Source organism: Hippopotamus amphibius, chromosome 5 (genome assembly GCF_030028045.1).
Source record: "Hippopotamus amphibius kiboko isolate mHipAmp2 chromosome 5, mHipAmp2.hap2, whole genome shotgun sequence".
Taxonomy (NCBI): domain Eukaryota; kingdom Metazoa; phylum Chordata; class Mammalia; order Artiodactyla; family Hippopotamidae; genus Hippopotamus; species Hippopotamus amphibius.
In genome coordinates, this window is record NC_080190.1 from 141,556,930 (window position 1) to 141,578,037 (window position 21,108).

The following is a 21,108-nucleotide window of genomic DNA, read 5'->3' on the forward strand; positions in this document are numbered from 1 at the left end:
AGTTTGTAATTTTAGTTTCTCTCTTTATCTAGATTTTAATTACTTTAAACTCAGGAGTGAATGTTGATTTTATTTTTACCAAAAAGCTTTACAACATCTGTCTAGATAATCATACACTTTTTCTCTGACTTGTTAATTAATAGTAAATTTACTATTTCCTAATATTGACTCATTAGTGTGTCTAAATGAGTTGCATTTGATTATGGTATAAATTTCTTTTGAACAAGTTATTTAAGATATTATACCAATATTCACAAGTGAAACTTGACTCTGTGTATTATGTGGGTGTGTCATCTAAATTTGGTATCACCATGTTAATGGTTTCAATAAGAACTAGGACAATTACTAAAATTACTTTACGATTTTATGAAGCTGGCTGTGTTAAGTCCAAATTTGTTAACTCCGTCCAGAATTTAGGAAATCTTCCCTTAGATGTGGGGCTCACCTCTAATATTGTCCTGCATTTCAGCATTGTGCTTGGTTTTTAGAGTACCTTTGTGAAATCTCAAAGGTCCAACACATGATCAGAACCAGATGGCGGTATTCCATGTCACCTCCTCTGTGCTGGCAAGAACGTCCAAGTTTTTACATAACTGAGCTGGAAGGCTGCAAATTTAATCTGGGGTTGGATTTTTTAGGTTAAAAGAAAAAAGTCTCCCCGAATTCTAGTTTTATATTTAAAAAATATATGGAATGCCTATGGTAAAATGCTACTTTGTAAACACATTTGTACTCAGTCATATTATGAACAGAAAAAAGGCATATTGTTCAGATTCCAATATTGGTACTACTGCAGAAGGATAACCTTAATGGTACATCCTACCAATGCATCAGACAAGGGAATCACATTTCTCACAGAGGAGTGTTACAGCTTCCATATAAGCTCAGCTCCAGTGTTCCAGGAGGTGTGGCCTGGGGCAGAGAGGAACCAAAGGAAAACATACCATATGTCCCTGTTCTATAGCTTCCACAGAAAAAAGGGGCTAGACTACAGTTGTGTTCTTCAAGAGATGGGTTCTCTCATTAGTTAATGAATATAAAAAAGGAAGATGGAAAGATTCAAAAGTAGGCTAAATTTACAGTTTTGTTTTTAAAAAATGTAAAATGAAGGAATTTGTGTCTGTGATCTGCGCGGTCTCTTCTAAATCTAACGTTCCATGATTCTTACCTATAAAAATGTAATTAATGAAAGATTGTCAAAGGTGCCTTTGTGCTGTCTCTGTGACAGGAATGGCACTCTTAATTGTGTTACAGTTCTTTGTTTAGGTACACTTTTTTTTTTCTTCCCTTCAGGCAAATTTTTCTTTCCCTCATAGCTCTGATATAATTTCCTTAAGCAAGCAATATCTAATTCCACTGAATATTTCCTCCTTAATATTTTATTCCCACAGTTTTTCTCTGCAATTTTAAATGTCTTTAAAATAATCTTAATCTTCCTTATTTATATCATATTTATTCTTAGGATCTTAAACTTATGGTTATTTCCTCTAGGAATATCTTTCATTTTGTATTCTTAACAAATGTTCTATTGTCTCATTGTTATGAAAAAAGAGATTTTTTTTTAGACACAGCATTTATCTACCATCAGCTTATTTCAAGTTTTATACACACATACATATACACAGATATAGCCTACAATCATGTTTTAACTCATTATGGTAGAGGACTCTACTAACAAGATCAAGATTATGGGCTAGATCTCCGAGTGGATTAGTAAATTCTGTTTATTTGTCTCATGGCCAAAGATTATACTCTTGATCCTAATAAGCTATTTTGCAAATGTGTACCTTTTGTTTAAAAATTGCCTAGAAGAATATGGATGGCTCAGTGCAATTTCATTACCACCATTAGAAAATATTCAAAACACATGCCCTAGTATAAGGGGAAGAGCGGGCTGTTATTCCTACCCTCAAGATGGTACTGATTAATATAATTTATTATATTTTCTGAAAATCATCTTCTTTATATTACTACATGTTGAGTGACGATACTTGGAAACTGAATTTATATTTTGTAATAAAATATCATACAATAATACAGGACGGTATCAGAATTACCTTATAGTAATGATTTCCCCTGGGTTTGCCCTTATGAACCAGCTGCAGTTGATCTTGGCAGGATATTCAGAAGGCCAGCCCGGGCTTGTGATTATACCACTTGGTGCTCGCATTTGTTCTGGAGTTTCTCCACAAGCTGGAAGACAGTCAAAGCATTCTTAGGTAATTATTATGCTTTAAAACAAAGCATTAAGTAAATCAGTATTTATTAAAAAAAAAACACTTCAGACATCAAATCATATACAATAAAATATGGTACTGGCACCCTTAAAAAGGTTTTATTATTCTAATGAGATTATTTTTCAAAACTCACCTTCTAAATTTATTTAAAAGTTCAACTATATTGAACGACTTTTTGGACACTTTAAATAAAAAAAAATCAGATAGTCTTCTGAACAAAATAATTAAAGGAAGCACATATAAACATAATAGTAAGATAGTGGGTTGTTAAGAAGTTAGAGGATGGTTGGATAAAGACAGCAAAACATTACTGCAAAATTACTTCGAAGTAGTTCTGTAACTACTTTGTGGAATGCACAAATACTTCCAAACTTTATTACAGGTTCATAAATGATCCCTAAATTATTTTAAAAATAAAGGCTTAAAATAGTGATTAAAGTATCATCACATGGTTAGATATCTAAATATTTTAGAAGAAATAGAGAATAAATTTCAAACTATTGCCAACACTTTGCCTGTGTTATTCTCCTTTCATTGTCTTGAACTCTCACAGTTCACATTTTACCAATCCAAAATTCAGCTGATCCTCCCTTAATTTATAAAAGAGTCACCGGTTACAAAAAAAATGCAATGGATGCTTATAACTCTTCAGTAAAATGTAAAATCTTGGAACCTCTTGACACAATTTTGACAAATTGGATTATCTTATTTTTAAAGAAAGAGTGGATTAGAAGGAGCAAGTTGGAAGTGGGGAGAGTAGCTGCCAAAACGACCATTTTGTTTTGGTATGTGTAACAGAGGTTACAGTCTGCTTAACTTAGGTGAAGTACGCTAGGAAGTAGTTTAACAGTTTTTAACCACAAGGATCAAAATAAAGCAAGCTATATTGCTCAAAGAGTCAATCCTTATTTTTATAGAATTACCCATTCCCTGAAGAAAACATGCAGTCGAGGTTTTAAACCTCTGCAGGTTAATGCCTAAAATGGGTCTAGTCTGGAATTAGAGTGCACTGCCAAAGGGATCTTGTCTTCAATCACTTTTCCAACACAGAGATTTGTAGCATAAAACACAAGCATATAATATGTTAAGAGCCTAGCATACATCTTATTGCCCACAGTCAGAGCTTCCATTTTTTTTTGTTAAATTTCATTGAGTAAAATTTTGTAAAATTTCCCTTACAAAAAAGTTTAATTTGATACTTTAGAAAAAGATTAAATTTATCCAAATGTGATTCTATTTTGGGCTTATTAACATTGAAGTGCCAGAGTTTTGTTTCCAACCTTGTTCTAATGAGTTACCATCACAGTAATTAATGAAAACGCCCTAAATCATTTTTAAGGCCTTTTTTCTTTCTTCACCTCCTCTTGCCAAAGCCTTTTTGGAGCAGTATACTGAACAAATTCTTAAGTTCATGAAGATACAAACATACAAATAAACTGGCAAAAACTATCATCATCTCTCCCTCAGGATGTAGAAAACTGTTCATTTTCATTAAAAGATTCATTTACATTAAAGAGAATTGTACAATTTTGAGTTAAACTGTGTTTAACTCACAACTGTAACACTGCAATGGCATATAAGTACTCAAATGCTTATTAGCTAATCTAACAGCAGCGGGACACATCCAAAAACTAAGTGGGAATAATCCATGACAAAGCAAACAATTCTTAACCTTTAAAATAAATGGAGATGGAGAGACTAATTATAGGGAAAAACTAGAAATAATTTTATTAGGTTTGTGTTTTATTAAGTTTTGCTTAAAAAATTTTCCCCCAAACACCTGAGAAACCCATAGGTGGTGCTCTTATACCAAAAACTAAAGAAATTATGATCTGGTACAGATGCTCAAAAATACTGTTGTAAATATTGCATTTTCACACAACTGCCAAAGGATAAGACACACCACTTGTAAACAGAAGTGGTTATTTTAAGATTCAGTATTTTACATTTCTAATTCACTTACTACTTTTATAACATTATTTAAAAATAATGATTCTCCCCAATCAAAAAAAATTACTTTCTTTTAATTGGTTATGAATACATATTTTGATTAAATTTTGCAACATGACTTAGTTTGGCATTTTGTTTTAGATCCAGCCAGTGGCTTTTTATCAACATTTTTACAGGCACAATATTAATACATTGGGCATGCAGATTAACATATTTCTAGAAAAACCATAACTTATTCCCCTCTATATATGAAAAAGAATTCAAATGCTCAAAGAGTTATGATAAACATTAGAAATCATAAAAAAATGTCCCTCCCTTTTGAGTTTAGAGTTTTCCTATCTATACTGGTAGATTTGGAATCAGAAGACCTAGATGCTGTCTGTTCTATCTGCTGCTGTTGGCTTTGCTGTAGTATAAATTACTAAACCTTTCTAAGACTTGGTTTCTTCATGTGTCAAAATAAGGAGTTGCTGTTTGAATATCTCTTAAGATCTATTTCAGCCCTAAATCATGCCTCCCTTTCATCATCAATAACATATTTTCACTATATTTCTGACACTTAGGATGCACTGATAATGTTTTTTATTTCATCACTTTACGTTTTCTCTTCGACCCACTGAGGTCACACTTCCAATTCTTACCTTAACCCCATAAAAACTGTGCTAGCAAGCAAAGGCCACCACTGAGCTCACTGCCAAATCAAATGTCCCCTCATTCCCCATGGTACTTGATCTCTTTAGAGCGCCTGACAGTGAATTTTTTCCTTTTGATACTGCACTACCTTGACTTTGCTGACATCAACTGAGTTCTCCTAACTCAGAGTGTTCTGTGTTAGTTCTCTAGCACTAGTTCCTTCTTCCTCAGCCAGCTCCTGATATACTAGTGTTCATGGTTCATTCCAAAGCCTTCTGCTCTTCCCACTCTCTATGGAAGATCTCATTCACTCCTACATTTCCACTATGATCTATAGTTCATGAGTTTAAAAATCTCTAACCCAGAGATTTTGCATAATCAAAGGCCCACTGGACATTCCAACCTCAAAATCAGAACTGTTTCCCAAATCCTCTTTATTCTAAGTTTTGAATCGTTACTACCTGAGGCATCATATTTGGCAAAAGGAACAGTCATTTCACCCAATACAAGTAAAAAGAAAACTTACTTTAAGGATACTACAGGCAATCTCAAGGATTTTTTAAGCATAGGAAACAAAGTTCACAGCAACTAAAACTAGAAATCTCTGAGTCAGAATCTGAGGCTGCCTTCACCACCTCTTAAGGAATCAAGGCCTGCTTTATCTCCTGCACATCTGTCCCAGTCTTCCTACTGGCTTTCTTCTGAGTCCTCTATTTTTTCATTATTTCAGTATTTTATAATGATTTCCCATTCCCAACTTATCATAACACTTCAGCTTAAGTATCTACCATCAACTGTAATTTCATTGTTTTCTTATTTTGTTATATTTATACTGTTATTCATTTTATATTAAACCCTTTTACATAAAACATTTGAGGTGACTTATTATTGCAATCAATTTGATAACACTTAAGCCTCTATTTCCTCATTTGTAAATGGGGATTAAAACACTACCTACCACACAGAGTGCTGCAAGAATTATACACAATTATTTTGGTAAAGAATTTAGCACACTGCTTGGATTACAGCAAGTTGTAATAAATAACGTCACATGATATGACAAATCAGATTGGTTGGCAGCAATGCCTGGAATGCTGTACTGAGATGATTACTAAGTGTTCAGGCTAAATGGGAAAGAGGGCAGTGATTGGTCATTTAATATGTGCTGGGCACCATTATGCTCTGGAAAGAATGGGAAATTATGCTACAATTAACTGGTTATCTGACATGGGTTGGGATACATACTCACAAAACATTGTTTTAGGGAATGAATTTCTTTTTGTTTTAAACAAAATTTTTATTTGGTTCTGCTAGTTTGAACCTCATCTTTCTAGGTTTTGACTCTAATTTAGGATGTACCAAACCTGACCTTCTTTTACCTCCATTTATTCCAGCCATATCTTTTCTACTGTTTATACATAATTATTTTAGCTACTGCCTGATTATTTCTTCAATAGTTAGTTTATATGTAATTGGCAAATAGAGGAATCTTTTTTGTCAGTACAATGCAAAGTTGTGAAAGATCTTATTCCCAGCATATTAATGATTTGAAGTAACCAGAGGCAGGAGAAAACCACTGTAGAAGCACCTACCTTTACTGCAAGAAGTGGTTACTTTTACTGGTTTAAAGAACTACTTGGCTTGCCTTTATATTAAGCTATCTTGGGAGGCTGCAATTATAGATGGAGATGTGAGCACCTTTTCCCATTATCAAAATAAAATAAAACAAAACACCTTAATTGATGAAGGGTATCTCTGAATTATGTTTTTAGTTTTGATTAACTGGTCTCCATCAGAAGCAAATATCTTCAGGGAGAAAGTATGAACTCTAGAGTACATGGCTGCAAAGTATGGACTGAGTCTAGGTATAAACGTCAGGAGATATTTGTGCTGGCATTTGGATCAATATTTTATTTGTTAGGGCTATACCTACTAAGTAACATAGCTGGAAGCAATCTGTACCAACACGACCTTTCTCATAAGCCCTGTTAGTTTCGTGTTCATTTTTGCAGAATGTGAGATTTTCCAGGAACACACACACGGCATCATGGAAGGAATGACTGTATTTTAGTCTTTGTTCATTTTGCTTCTTTAATACATCTCTTAATAACAAGTATCAACTTTTTAATCTTGGAATACAAATATCTACAAAAAAATCTATTTAATATACTTTAGTCAGTATCTTTAAATATAAACAAAGGTTAAGTTTATTCCTATGTATTTTATTCTTTTTGTTGCAATGGTGAATGGGATTGTTTCCTTAATTTCTCTTTCTGATCTTTCACTGTTAGTGTATAGAAATGCAAGAGATTTCTGTGTGTTAATTTTGTATCCTGCAACTTTACCAAATTCATTGATTAGCTCAAGTAGTTTTCTGGTGGCATCTTTAGGATTTTCTATGTATAATATCATGTCATCTGAGAATAGTGACAGTTTTACTTCTTCTTTTCCAATTTGGATTCCTTTTATTTCTTTTTCTTCTCTGATTGCTGTGGCAAGGACTTCCAAAACTATGTTGAATAGTAGTGGCGAGAGTGGACATCCTTGTCTTATTCCTGATCTTAGAGGGAATGCTTGAAGTTTTTCACCGTTGAAAATGATGTTTGCTGTGGGTTTGTCGTATATGGCCTTTATTATGTTGAGGTAGGTTCCCTCTATGCCCACCTTCTGGAGAGTTTTTATCATAAATGGAGGTAAAAGACCTGTACTCAGAAAACTATAAGACAGTAATGAAAGAAATCAAAGACGATACAAACAGATGGAGGGACATACCATGTTCTTGGATTGGAAGAAGCAACATTGTGAAAATGACTATACTACCCAAAGCAATTTACAGATTCATTGCAATCCCCATCAAATTACCAAAAAATTTTACGATTTGTATGGAAATGCAAAAGACCCCAAATAGCCAAAGCAATCTTGAGAAGGAAAGATGGAGCTGGTGGAATCAGGCTTCCTGACTTCAGGCTATACTACAAGGCTACAGTGATCAAGACAGTATGGTACTGGCACAAAAACAGAAATACAGATCAATGGAACAGAAAAGAAAGCCCGGAGATAAACTATGGTCAACTAATCTATGACAAAGGAGCCAAGGATATACAATGGAGAAAAGGCAGCCTCTTCAATAAATGGTGCTGGGAAAACTGGACAGCTACATGTAAAAGAAGGAGATTAGAACACTCCCTAACACCATACACAAAAATAAACTCCAAATGGATTAAAGACCTAAATGCAAGGCCAGACACTATAAAACTGCTAGAGGAAAACATAGGAAGAACACTCTTTGACATAAATCACAGCAAGATCTTTTTTGATCCACCCCTTAGAGTAATGGAAATAAAAACAAAAATAAATAAGTGGGACCTAATGAAACTTCAAAGCTTCTGCACAGAAAAGGAAACTATAAGCAAGACGAAAAGACAACCCTCAGAATGGGAGAAAATAGTTGCAAATGAATCAACAGACAAAGGATTAATCTCCAAAATATATAAACAGCTCATCCAGCTCAATATCAAAAAAACAAGCAACCCAATCAAAAAATGGGCAGAAGACCTAAATAGGCATTTCTCCATAGAAGACATACGGATGGCCAAGAGGCACATGAAAAGATGCTCAACATCACTAATTATTAGAGAAATGCAAATCAAAACGACAATGAGGTATCACCTCACACTGGTCAGAATGGGCATCATCAGAAAATCTACAAACAATAAATGCTGGAGAGGGTGTGGAGAAAAGGGAATGCTCTTGCACTGTTGGTGGGAATGTACGCTGATACAGCCACTGTGGAGAACAGTATGGAGGTTCCTTGCAAAACTGAAAATAGAGTTACCATATGACCCAGCAATCCCACTGCTGGGCATATACCCAGAGAACACCATAATTCAAAAAGACACATGCACTCCAATGTTCATTGCAGCACTATTTACAATAGCCAGGACATGGAAGCAACCTAAATGTCCATCAACAGATGAATGGATAAAAAAGATGTGGTACATATATACAATGGAATATTACTCAGCTGTAAAAAGCAAGGAAACTGGGACATTTCTAGAGACATGGATGGACTTGGAGACTGTCATACAGAGTGAAGTGAGTCAGAAAGAGAAAAACAAATACCATATATTAACACATATATGCGGACTATAGAAAAATGGCACAAATCAACTGGTTTGCAAGGCGGAAATAGAGACACAGATGTAGAGAACAAACATATGGACACCAAGTGGGGAAAGGGGGGAGGGTTGGGGGGGGATGAATTGGAAGATTGGGATACCAAATTGTATGCTCTAAATATATGCAATTTAACTGTATCTCAATAAATGTTCTAAAAAATATATATATATATATAAACAAAGGTTCATGTATTTTGGATGATGATGATGATATATATCTCTACTTTATAAGCTTCCCATAATCCCAGAAATAGAAGCTCCCAAATTAAAAGGGTTCCAAATGTTCATTCAAAAAAGGTAGCAACTTTCAACTCAGATAGCGTCTTCTTCACAGCAGAATGCAGTGATTAGGTTACCTGGTTAGCCCCCAAAAGCCTATTTCATTTGTAGTGGATCTAGTATACAGGACATTTGGAATAAACAAACAAAAGAAAATGGCATTATTACAATGCTAGTAGTTAAAATGCACTAAAAGTCTAAACTAAATACGTAACAGTTTTTAATTTATCATGTATGTTCTCAAGAAAAGGAGAATTAACTGAAGAATAAATAGGTAGAAATTCTCTTATGGAGTTCTTAATAAGATTTTGATAATTTCCAGGTTTAAAATACAAAGATATCACTGCATACTTTAGAAAATAGGGCAAAACTGATTGAGGAACACTGAAGGCTTCTTCATGTTTATTCTGATACTAGTTCAATAATCCCAAAGAAAAGCAAATACCTATGGTTTTAAAACTAGATTAGTACACCTATTATCTTTAAAGCAATCATCTAAAAAATATAAACTGTTCACACAACCTCTCCTTTAGAGGCCACATGGGAGAGAAGAGGATGACTTCAAAGTAACATCGAATAAACTGCCCTTCAATCTGAGAGTTCATGGTTTTTAAAGCCTGAAAAAAAGAGGCATGCAAGGAAATTTATGGTTAGAACTGAACTACTTATAAAAAAAAAGTACAATTTCCTGTTCTACAGATGAAGAATTTGGTTCCTTTCCAAAACTGACAAGGGTTGTTGGCACTTCATGGCTAAAAGCGACATGAAATCTTTGTGCCTTTGGTTTTAACAAACCAAAACACTGAAATGTAAGTAAAAATCAGCTGTGCTTACTGACCACCTTAAGTATATAAGATACGAAAAGCACAAAAAGAAGAGTGTGAAGAAATGAATGCTCTCACGGACACTGAAGTTTTGTAAAAATGAATTATGCTTATTAACTGAATTCAAGCAACATATAAACAGATATGAGGTCATACAAGACAATATAATCCTAAACGATATAATGCATATTTAAAGTAATTTTAAACAAGGTATCATAGGGCATGGGGTATTATGAAACAGAAAAAAAGGCCCACCTTTGGGCTTGCATTATGTAAGTCAAGTTTACTTGACGATTAACGTAGTATTTCTTTCATTGAAAAGAAGTAAAAAGAGCCAGAGTAAAGAGCACATTCCAAATTAGAAGAATTTCATGATTCAGTTCTGTAGATACTAGTCAAGGCAAGGTAGGCTACTGCTAAAAGAAGTGATACGATACAAATATTCTGTGAAGATTCCTTTGCTGTGCTATTACCTGTGGGAAGGGAAACTGCTGAGGCAAAGAGATCAGCTAGAAAGCAAATACAGAAGCTCCTCTACTTGTGAAATAAAAACTTTCATAAAAAACTTTATGAAAGTTTCCAGTATGAAACAAAAGCACGCTCACCCTGGGTTCACAGGCAAAGGACAGCATTTATACTCAACACTGGTCACTATCATTTGGCCATCTCGTTTTTCAGAGTATAGAGTGTTTTATAAGTACTAACTAGATTTTGGCTGTTGAATACAAAAGCAATTCCATATGTTGAAAATACGAATAACAAGGGTTTGATTCCAATGGAAATAAATGAACTTAATAAAATATCATCTTCAAAATAAAAAATTAGTAAGCAAATGGTGACTGTTGAATGGCCACGTGGGATGAGAGGACGAATGATTCTGAGGGTACTAAGTGAATCACGCAATATATGGATGATACTGTGCCTGTGTAAGCAATAAAAAGCACCGAGACATGGGAAAATTAAAACGTACAGTTAGATGATTAGCATGGAAACCAGACACCAACTGGCTCACTGTTCATTGAGGAGAAGGGCACCAGTTTGAAAACTTATGGCTAAATATGGTGCACAGTGCTGAAGATGAGATTTTTGTTGCACATCAGAAACTTATGGTTCACAAGCTCAAGGCCTGTGGGTCCCATGGCTGATGATGATGTTACTGCCTGTCAGGTACTGCCTTTTCTCACATCTTTTTGAATTTCATTCTTACTATTAGCCCTATTTAACCAATGAGGAAAAAATGGAGGCACAGAGGAATTATTTTCCTGAGGACAAAAAAAAGTAAGCGTTAGCGCTGGGACTGCAATCCAGGCAGTAGGCTTCCGAGCTGCACTCTTAACCACTAAGACAAACTACTGCCCACTAGGGAGCTCCCTATGACATCTGGAATAATTATCAGGGGGTTGAGGGAAAGCTGCCTCAATAGAATTTCAATAAAGATAAAAGTGCTCTATTTTGGTAAAAAATATGTTTTGGTCCTATATGAATGTGGAGAGAAAAGGTACAGAGAAAGAGGGTATACTTAGATGTAAAGCTTCTAAAGACTAATTCCTATTTGCTACAAATCTATATAGGTACTGCAGGCACGACGAAATTGCTTCATTTCCTTTACTGATAAAACTTACATTTATACCTTAACTATAGGTAAGCTGATTAGGGCATCGGGCAGAATAGAAGCAATAAGGGTATGCAGTGAACGCTGAGGCAGATATTTCAAAGGAAAGAGAAACAGAGAAGAGGAAAGCAGAGAAGGCTGGGTGATTGAAAAGTGGTCGTGCTCTAAAAAATGCTTAATATTGGACAGAGAGTCAGAGCTTAGAAAGCAAGCATGTTGAGTATGAAGGCCATGTGTCACTGAGAATGCGGGGCAAGTACCAAGTGAGTCTCAGAATCTGCAAGATGAATGACGCGGAAGTACCAGAGCGGCCCTTTGGCAGGCTGCCCCCCATATGACACAGCTCAGCCCTGCAACTCAACAGGGAACACAGGAAGCCCTGGCCAGGAAGCAACTCCTTCTGTTTGAAAGTCACCTTCTTGCAACTTGACTGGGTTTGTTGCTCACACTTAGCATCTTGATTTCTTTGATGCTTTGTTGTCCAGACTCCTTTAATACCTGAGCTCTGTCAAAAAGGAAATGTCAGAAGAGTCAACACCCTGAGGATGGACTGAACTGGAAGGAGACAGAGGTTGGATGTGAGTAGTATCCCTTACTCCAGATTACTCCAAATTTCATTCTAATTTTTTCAAGAAGCCAGCAAACTGAACTTTTTAGGGAAATAATTACTAGCACTCTAATAGCAATATTTACTAGTCTAAGATGGGAAAGCTTTTAATTATCATTTAAAAGGTAACAATCAGTGCAAGCAGAAAACTTTATATTAATCTATCACTCACATTCAGGGGAGTCTCTCATTACTCTCAGACTTATTACCAGAAATCACTCATTTCTACGGCAAGCAGAGCATCCTGTATCCAGGGCATCCTGTATCCAGGACATCCTGTATCCAGGATAAATGTTAAATGGATATTCATTACTCTGCATTAGCACAGATGCTTAAGAATGAATGCAGCAATATATTTATTCCTATTATTCTTTTTTTTTTTTAATTATTTTATTTTATTTTTTGGGGGTACACCAGGTTCAATCAACTGTTTTTATACACATATCCCCATATTCCCTCCCTTCCTTGACGCCCCCCCCCTCGATTCTCCCCCACCCTCCCTGCCCCAGTCCTCTAAGGCATCTTCCATCCTCGAGTTGGACTCCCTTTGTTATACAGCAACTTCCCACTGACTATTTTACACTTGGTAGTATATATATGTCTGTGCTACTCTCCCGCTTCTTCTCAGTTTCCCCTTCACCCCCCGCCCCCTCCCATACCTCGAGTTCTCCAGTCCATTCTCTGTATCTGCTTCCCTGTTCTTGTCACTGAGTTCATCAGTACCATTTTTAGATTCCGTATATGTGAGTTAGCATACAATATTTGTCTTTCTCTTTCTGACTTACTTCACTCTGTATGACAGATTGTAGTTCTATCCACCTCATTACATATAGCTCCATCTCATCCCTTTTTATAGCTGAGTAATATTCCATGGTATATATATGCCACATCTTCTGTATCCATTCATTTGTTGATGGGCATTTAGGTTGCTTCCATGTCCTGGCTATTGTAAAGAGTGCTGCAATAAACATTATGGTACAAGTTTCTTTTGGGATTATGGTTTTCTTTGGGTATATGCCCAGGAGTGGGATTATTGGATCATATGGTAGTTCTATTTGTAGTTTTTTAAGGAACCTCCAAATTGTTTTCCATAGTGGCTGTACCAACTTACAGTCCCACCAACAGTGCAGGAGAGTTCCCTTTTCTCCACACCCTCTCCAACATTTGTTGTTTCCAGACTTTGTGATGATGGCCATTCTGATTGGTGTGAGGTGATACCTCATTGTGGCTTTGACTTGCATTTCTCTGATGATGAGTGATGTTGAGCATCTTTTCATGTGTTTGTTGGCCATCTGTATGTCTTCTTTGGAGAAATGTCTATTTAGGTCTTCTGCCCATTTGTGGATTGGGTTATTTGCTTTTTTGGTATGAAGCTGCATGAGCTGCTTGTATATTTTGGAGGTTAATCCTTTGTCCGTTGTTTCATAGGCAATTATTTTTTCCCATTCTGAGGGTTGCCTTTTAGTCTTGTTTATGGTTTCTTTCACTGTGCAAAAGCTTTTAAGTTTCATGAGGTCCCATTCGTTTATTCTTGATTTTATTTCCATGATTCTAGGAGGTGGGTCAAAAAGGATGTTGCTTTGATGGATGTCAAAGAGTGATCTGCCTATGTTTTCCTCTAGGAGTTTGATAGTGTCTGGCCTTACATGTAGGTCTTTAATCCATTTGGAGTTTATTTTTGTGTATGGTGTTAGGAAGTGTTCTAATTTCATTCTTTTACATGTTGCTGTCCAATTTTCCCAGCACCACTTATTGAAGAGGCTGTCTTTTTTCCATTGTATACTCGTGCCTCCTTTGTCAAAGATAAGGTGCCCATATGTGTTTGGGCTTACTTCTGAGTTCTCTATTCTGTTCCATTGATCTTCCTTTCTATTTTTGTGCCAGTACCATACTGTCTTGATCACTATGGCCTTGTAGTATAGTTTGAAGTCAGGAAGCCTGATTCCACCAACTCCATTTTTCCTTCTCAAGATTGCTTTGGCTATTCGGGGTCTTTTGCGTTTCCATACAAATCGTAAGATTTCTTGCTCTAGTTCTGTGAAAAATGCCATTGGTAATTTGATCGGGATTGCATTAAATCTGTAAATTGCTTTGGGTAGTACAGTCATTTTCACGATGTTGATTCTTCCAATCCAGGAACATGGTATGTCCCTCCATCTGTTTATGTCATCTTTGATTTCTTTCAGCAATGTCTTAAAGTTTTCTGCATACAGATCTTTTGCCTCCTTAGGCAGGTTTATTCCTAGGTATTTTATTCTTTTGGTTGCAATGGTGAATGGGAGAGTTTCCTTAATTTCTCTTTCTGCTCTTCCGTTGTTAGTGTATAGGAATGCAAGAGATTTCTGTGCATTAATTTTGTATCCTGCTACTTTACTAAACTCATCAATGAGTGCTAGCAGTTTTCTGGTAGAGTCTTTAGGGTTTTCTATATATAGTATCATGTCATCTGCAAAGAGTGATAATTTTACTTCTTCTTTTCCAATTTGGATTCCTTTAATTTCTTTTTCTTCTCTGATGGCTGTGGCTAACACTTCCAAAACTATGTTGAATAACAGTGGTGAGAGTGGACACCCTTGTCTTGTTCCTGTTCTTAGAGGGAATTCTTCCAGTTTTTCTCCATTGAGAACAATGTTGGCTTTTGGTTTGTCATATATGGCTTTTATGATGTTGAGGTAATTTCCTTCTATGCCCATTTTCTGGAGAGCTTTTATCATAAATGGATGTTGAACTTTGTCAAAAGCTTTTTCTGCATCTATTGAAATGATCATATGGTTTTTATCCTTCAATTTGTTGATATGATGTATCACGTTGATTGATTTGCGTATATTGAAGAATCCTTGCATCCCAGGGATAAACCCCACTTGATCGTGGTGTATGATTTTTTTAATGTGCTGTTGCAGTCTGTTAGCTAGTATTTTGTTGAGGATTTTTGCATCTATATTCATCAGTGATATTGGTCTGTAGTTTTCTTTTTTTGTGACATCTTTGCCTGGTTTTGGTATCAGGGTGATGGTAGCCTCATAGAATGAGTTTAGGAGTGCTCCGCCTTCTGCAATATTTTGGAAGAGTTTGAGAAGGATAGGTGTTAACTCTTCTCGAAATGTTTGACAGAATTCGCCTGTGAATCCATCTGGTCCTGGGCTTTTGTGTGTTGGGAGATTTTTAATCACTGCCTCAATTTCTGTACTTGTGATTGGTCTGTTCATGGTTTCTATTTCTTCCTGGTTCAGTCTTGGAAGATTGTATTTTTCTAAGAATGTATCCATTTCTTCCAGGTTATCCAATTGATTGGCATATAGTTGCTTGTAGTAGTCTCTCATGATGTTTTGTATTTCTGAGGTGTCCGTTGTGACTTCTCCTTTTTCATTTCTAATTCTGTTGATTTGCATCTTCTCCCTTTTTTTCTTGATGAGTCTGGCTAATGGTTTATCAATTTTGTTAATCTTCTCAAAGAACCAGCTTTTAGTTTTATTTATTTTTCTTATGGTTTCTGTCCTTTCTTTTTCATTTATTTCTGCTCTGATCTTTACGATTTCTTTCCTTCTGCTCACTTTGGGGTTTCTTTGTTCTTCTTTCTCTAGTTGTTTGAGGTGTAAGGTTAGGTTGTTTATTCGATCATTTTCTTGTTTCTTAAGGTAGGACTGTATTGCTATAAACTTCCCTCTTAGAACTGCTTTTGCTGCGTCCCATAGGTTTTGGGTTGTTGTGTTTTCGTTGTCATTTGTTTCTAGATACTTTTTGATTTCCTCTTTGATTTCTTTAGTGATTCCTTGGTTGTTTAATAGTGAATTGTTTAGCCTCCATGTGTTTGTATTTTTTGCAGTTTTTTTCCTGTAATTGATATCTAGTCTCATGGTGTTGTGGTCTGAGAAGATGCTTGATATGATTTCAATTTTCTTGAATTTGCTGAGGTTTGATTTGTGACCCAAGATGTGATCTATCCTGGAAAATGTTCCGTGTGCACTTGAGAAGAAAGTGTAGTCTGTCGTTTTTGGATGGAATGTCCTATAAATATCAATGAAGTCGAGATGGTCTAATGTGTCATTTAAAGCTTGTGTGTCTTTATTGATTTTCTGTTTGGATGATCTGTCCATTGATGTAAGTGGGGTGTTCAAGTCTCCCACTATTATTGTGTTACTGTCGATGTCCCTTTTTATAGCTGTTAGCATTTGCCTTATGTATTGAGGTGCTCCTATATTGGGGGCATAGATATTTACCATTGTGATATGTTCTTCTTGGATGGATCCCTTGATCATTATGTAGTGCCCTTCCTTGTCTCTTTTAATAGTCTTTACTTTCAAGTCTAATTTGTCTGATATGAGTATTGCTACTCCAGCTTTCTTTTGACTTCCATTGGCATGGAATATCTTTTTCCATCCCTTCACTTTCAGTCTATATGTATCCCTTGGTCTGAAGTGGGTTTCTTGTAGGCAGCATATAGAAGGGTCTTGTTTTTGTATCCATTCAGCCAGTCTGTGTCTTTTGGTTGGAGCATTTAATCCATTTACATTTAAAGTGATTATTGACATGTGTGTTCCAATTACCATTTTCTGAATTGTTTTGGGTTTGTATTTGTAGGTGTTTTCCTTTTCTTGTGTTTCCTACTTAGAGAAGTTCCTTTAGCACTTGTTGTAAGGCTGGTTTGGTGGTGCTGAATTCTCTTAACTTTTGCTTGTCTGGAAAGCTTTTGATTTCTCCCTCAAATCTGAATGAGATTCTTGCTGGGTAAAGTATTCTTGGCTGTAGGTTTCTCTCTTTCAGGACTTTCAGTATATCCTGCCATTCCCTTCTGGCCTGCAGAGTTTCTGTAGAAAGGTCAGCTGTTATCCTGATGGGTTTTCCCTTATATGTTGTTTGTTGCTTTTCTCTTGCTGCTTTTAATATTTTTTCTTTGTGTTGAATTGTCATTAGTTTGATTAATATGTGTCTTGGTGTATTTCTCCTTGGGTTTATTCTGTATGGGACTCTCTGTGCTTCTTGGACTTGGTGAATTATTTCCTTTCCCATGTTGGGGAAGTTTTCCACTAGAACCTCTTCAAATATTTTCTCAGACCCTTTCTTGTTTTCTTCTTCTTCTGGGATGCCTATAATTCGAATGTTGGTACGTTTAAGGTTATCACTGAGGTCTCTGAGGCTGTCTTCTAGTCTTTTTATTTTTTTATCTTTTTTCTGCTCTGTGGCGTTTATTTCTCCCATTCTATCTTCCAACTCACTTATTCGTTCTTCTGCCTCAGTCATTCTGCTGGTTATAGCATCTAGAGTATTTTTAATTTCAGTTATTTTGTTATCCATTGCTGTTTGTTTTTCTGAGTTCTTATGAACTGTTTCTTGTACTTTCTCTAATTTGTTATCGAGATTTTGTATCATTTTTACTATCATTACTCTAAATTCTTTTTCAGGCATTTTTCCTATTTCCTCCTCATTTATTTGGTCTTGTGGGTTTTTTTCCTGCTCCTTTGCCTGCATGGTGTTTCTTTGTTTCCTCATGGTTGTCCAAGCTTTTGGGGTTGCTTGTCCTGGTGATAGAGGTGTTTATAGAAGACTGTCCAAGCCTCAGACTAATGTCCAAGTATTGGATTAAACGAATATTAAGTCTAGGAAACACATACATGTATAAGACACACAATTATTGAATCCGTTAGGACATAAGGCTCTAGAAAGACCTGACAGAACCCCAGTGTGCTATCAGATATTCAGAGAGAAACCCAGCAGAAATTGACAACTGAAACAGAACAAATCAGAGACAAAAGCAAAAGCAAACAAACAACAAATAACACCCTACACATACAAACATCAATCCAGGGAGATTTTGTAAGCTAGGATCAAATATAGAAATGAGCTGGAGTACCACCAGAGAGAATGGAGATTCTCAGAATGTAATTAGACAACTGTACTAAGAACTAAGATAAAGACAAAAGCCTAATATTAATACCAAGGCAGTGCATCATCTGGAGAATAGAGCAAGGAGTCTGAGCAGACCAATAGTGTTGCTTATAAGTATGTTAAGATAAAATACACTTAAAATGGCTGGAAGAAAGGGGAACAGAAGAGCGTAATGTGGTTGGAAATATGCAAAGAAAAAGAAAGGGATAGAAGTGTATAAAAGAAAGGGATGAAAGGAAAGTATGAAAGATATTTTGTCCGTACTACCAAAAACTTAGCTAGATATAGAAGTATTTTAAAAGGCAAAAAAAAAAAAAAGAGTAAAAAATATCCTTAAAAAATTATGTTGTAAAACTTGTAGATCCCTTAGGGCTAAGATCGTATTTAATAAATCAAAAAAAAAAAAAAAAAAAAATCCAGAACTGATCCCCGAATGGACCAGTTCAATAGGTATTGATACTACTATTTCTGTTTCCTTAGCGTCTCAGCTGTAAGTGTCCTTCTCCTTGCCTTGGGTTTTTTTTTGTGACCAGCAGAGGTTCCTTTATTGTTCGTCTGTAAGCCTCGGTGTGTGGGGAGGGAGAGGGTGCAATAGTGGCTCCTTCTGCTGGGAGGGAGTGAGCAGTGGTGCACTGTTGCTTCAGTCAGGCTTGGAGGTGCCTGTTGCAGAGGGTGCTGTTGGCTCAGGCGTACACAGAAAGTCTTAGAGTTGGGCCTCTCTCGGGGTTTTTTCTTTTTGATGCTGGTTTTTTTTTTTTTTTTTTTTTCTCTTGGCAGCCTCCCTGCTGCTGGCGTTGCAAGGAGTTTTAATCTAGCCCCGCCCGAGCGCCTGAGGGTGCTTGTTATCCCTGAGCGCCTTATGTGGCCCCGCAGGGCGTCTCTCCGCTGCCTGTTGCAGAGGCACCGAAAGAGAGGGAGAGGCTATGCGCGCGGCTCCTCCCCCCCGCCCGGGAGCCTGCAGCCTCCAGCCGCCATCATGGCCGGGCAGCTCTCAGGGATCGGCACTCCTCTCCGCGGACCTCCTCCCTCCTGTCCTCTCGGTCCGTCACCCTACCGGCAACAATGTTTCTCCCCCTGAACCAGCTCTCCAGTTCCCACGCTCCCGCTCCTGGATCCTCCGTTCAGCCGCGGATCGATGTCTCGGTCCGGGAACGCTGAGCTGCGCTGCGGACCCTCTGTATGTTTCTCACTCCCTCCCGTCTGCCACAGCTCCGCCGCTTCACCCTCTTTGAGCCCTCGTAGATGCCTCCCTACCGGCTATGTCAGGTTCCCCGCAGCCCTTTCTGGTGTCCGAGGCCGTCTGCTGGTGTTCAGCTGGTTCTCTGTGGGAATGACTGCGTCCTTCCGTGCATTCCCAATGCATCTGTGGAGAGGGATGCACTCCACGTCTCTCTACTTCGCCGCCATCTTTTTCTCCCTATTATTCTTAATGATCTCCTTAAGGACCCAAATAGTCACTTGGTCATTAGCTCTATTCAAGGCAGGTAATTCCTTGGTTTCTTAAAGGTCACTAATGTCCAGAACAAACAAACAAATAATAATCAGGGACTACAAGAAAAGTCCAAATAGGCACAAAATTTGGAAAAAGATAGAAGGAAAGATAGAAAAAACATAACAGTTTTTCTAGTTCTAATAGGGTCACAGCACAATATGAATAAGATCAGGAGAGTACTCTTAATGGAACTATCTAACTAGCTTTATCCTAAAATTTCTAAGGGCAAGAATAATTTTGAATTTTGCTAGCAAAGCAGAAAATAAAATGAATACAGAAGATTCAACCTTTTATACCTTTTTTTAAAAGGACATAAAAGGGTAATTTTTCTCCCAGAAGGGCATAAAAACGATAGATATGTTGCTCACATTTTCTAAATTTAAGCACTCCAGATGAATAAAATGCTAAGCAAGCTACTACTTCTATTTTCTGAATGGGAAAAACTATTAATTTTTGAAGTGTATTGTGATTCTTGCCGGAAACACATCAGAGGTAAGGCAGAAATCAGCACTGAGCAAAGATTAATTGGCCTTGGAGTTCACAATTTTCTAAGTCATTTCTATCAGGCTTGACATGGTTTTTACTATGCTCACATCTTCTTTTGAGAATGTTCCAGTCTTGGTGTCTTGTGTCAAGGGTGATACCTAGAAATAAACCTAATACTCCTTAAACAGGGTGGAGTAAAGAACTATGATGGACTCTGTTCTGGATATTGTATTTCTACTACTGCAGCTTAAGACCAAATCACCCCCTAACTTGTATCAGGCTGTTAGTCAGCTTGAAAACCAAAATTCAGTTTGCTCACCTGCTAAGTGATGGCTTTTGCACAATAGATGCATAGTATCTTTAAATCCATGTCTTAGCAAAAGTACCAATAATTAACATGATCTCACACTGAAGAATTATTCTCAAAGCAAAAAAAGAATTATTCTCAGAGTTACAGAGTAGAAAAGAAAATGTCAAATGTTTGAATGCAGCTTGTTTTTACCTTCAGTGGATCTGGCCCACTCACTTGAGCAGATAAACTTCACTTATACCATCGAAGCATCACATACTTCTGTCACATTACAACCTGTTCTGTCTATGGTTCTGCTACATTTACTGTTCTGCTGTTGAGTTTATTATAATAAAATACAATTATAAGATACAATAATCTTGCTATAAATATAGAATTGTTCAGTAAATATTTGATAATACATGAAATGTTATGATTATGTAAATGCTTCACAAAAGTTATTGTATGACAAAATGTTATAAACAAGATTTAATTATATAGCATACAATATTACATATAAAAGTATAACATATAAATATTAAAATACTACCATTACTTTCTTTTCTAAAATTTACAGGGAATGCTCTACTCCAAAAGCTGAAGTGTCTCAAAAATAAAGTTTCCGAAGGCAGGCAATG

General features: G+C 36.5%; 1 protein-coding gene across 2 annotated transcripts in view; it reads right to left on the bottom strand.

The window, feature by feature from the left end:
* The window catches only part of LRP12 (LDL receptor related protein 12), an 83,032-nt gene that overhangs the window by 18,431 nt on the left and 43,493 nt on the right, over nucleotides 1-21,108 (bottom strand). For both annotated transcript variants that reach the window (XM_057735667.1, XM_057735666.1), the window contains one exon: nucleotides 2,058-2,193. In XM_057735667.1, coding sequence (XP_057591650.1) covers nucleotides 2,058-2,193 — 136 coding nt within the window. The remainder of the gene's footprint in view (nucleotides 1-2,057; nucleotides 2,194-21,108) is intronic.